Source organism: Calidris pugnax, unplaced genomic scaffold (assembly GCF_001431845.1).
Source record: "Calidris pugnax isolate Ruff unplaced genomic scaffold, ASM143184v1 scaffold193, whole genome shotgun sequence".
NCBI lineage: Eukaryota > Metazoa > Chordata > Aves > Charadriiformes > Scolopacidae > Calidris > Calidris pugnax.
Window position 1 is genome coordinate 4,224 of NW_015090904.1, and position 1,067 is coordinate 5,290.

At 72.1% G+C, this 1,067-nt stretch overlaps 1 protein-coding gene across 1 annotated transcript in view; it reads right to left on the bottom strand.

Annotated features, from left to right (window-relative positions):
• The window catches only part of JTB (jumping translocation breakpoint), a 3,605-nt gene extending 3,004 nt beyond the window's left edge, over positions 1-601 (bottom strand). The window contains exons 1-3 of the mRNA XM_014948993.1: positions 442-601; positions 285-328; positions 19-164 (exon numbers count right to left, since the gene is read on the bottom strand). Of these exons, the coding sequence (XP_014804479.1) occupies positions 19-164; positions 285-328; positions 442-518 (267 nt within the window). The 5' untranslated portion in view covers positions 519-601. The remainder of the gene's footprint in view (positions 1-18; positions 165-284; positions 329-441) is intronic.
• Positions 602-1,067: the final 466 nt, after the last annotated feature.

Here is a 1,067-nt window from a genome sequence, read left to right on the forward strand (position 1 = left end):
CCTCCGACCCCCCCCGACCCCGGGACCTGTCCCGGTGCTACCGGTCCCCACCGGGAGGAGAGGGTTGAGCGCACTCACCGCCTCGAAACCGGAGCAGCGGGCACATTCCTGCGTCACCACGAAGTCCTCCACCCTCCAGCACGGCGTGGTGGCCACCGGGCTCGCTGGAGGGGAAGCGCCGCCGCTGAGCACCGGGCCCAACCGGCAACTTAACGGGCCCAACCGGCAACTCAACGGGCCCAACCCGACCCCCACGACCTCCCTGACCCCCGCCCCGCACTCACCCGAGCGCTTTTCGTCGCTCGCCACCATCGCCGCCCCCACCGGCCTGAGGAGAGAGGAGAGACACCGTGAGGGCCGCGCTTGAGGCCTAGTTCCCCTCCCCGGGCCGTTCTTCCACCCCCGGGCCGCCTTTCCACACCCCCCGGGCCGCCCGCTCACCGCAGGCCGCAGACCAGGGCCCCCAAAACGGCGTAGAGGACGCAGCAACGCGGCCCGGCAGGGCCCCAAGGCCCCATCGCCGCGGCGGAACTACCGGACCGGTCCCGGCTTCTCCGGTGGCGCCGCCATCTTGAAGCGCGGGGGCCGCTGGGAGGAGCGGGGCATGACGGGAAAAGCGGGGGTGGGCGGGAGGAGGGGGTTACGGCGAGGGGGGCGGGGCGTAACGTGAAGCGGGGATGAGAGTGGGCGTGGCTCCGTGCGAAGGGGCCTGGTTTTCACTGAGGGGGCGTGGTTTTTGGACGAGGGCGTTGTATTGAGTTGGGGGCGGGGCTTCGAGCGAGGGGGCGTGGTTTCCGAACGAGAGGGCGTGGCTTTTGCGGCGAGGGGGCGTGGTTTTGGGGCGAGGGGGCGCGCTTTTGCCTGAAGGCGCCGCGCCGAGAAGGGGGCGTGGTTTCCGATCGAGGGGGCGTGGTTTTGCGGCGACGGGGCGCGCATTTGCCTGAGGGCGCCGCGCCGAGAAGCGGGCGTGGCTTTCCGAGCGAGGGGGCGTGGCTTCGAGCGACGGGGCGCGCTTTGGACTGAAGGCGCCGCGCCGAGTTGGGGGCGTGGTTTCCGAGCGAGGGGGG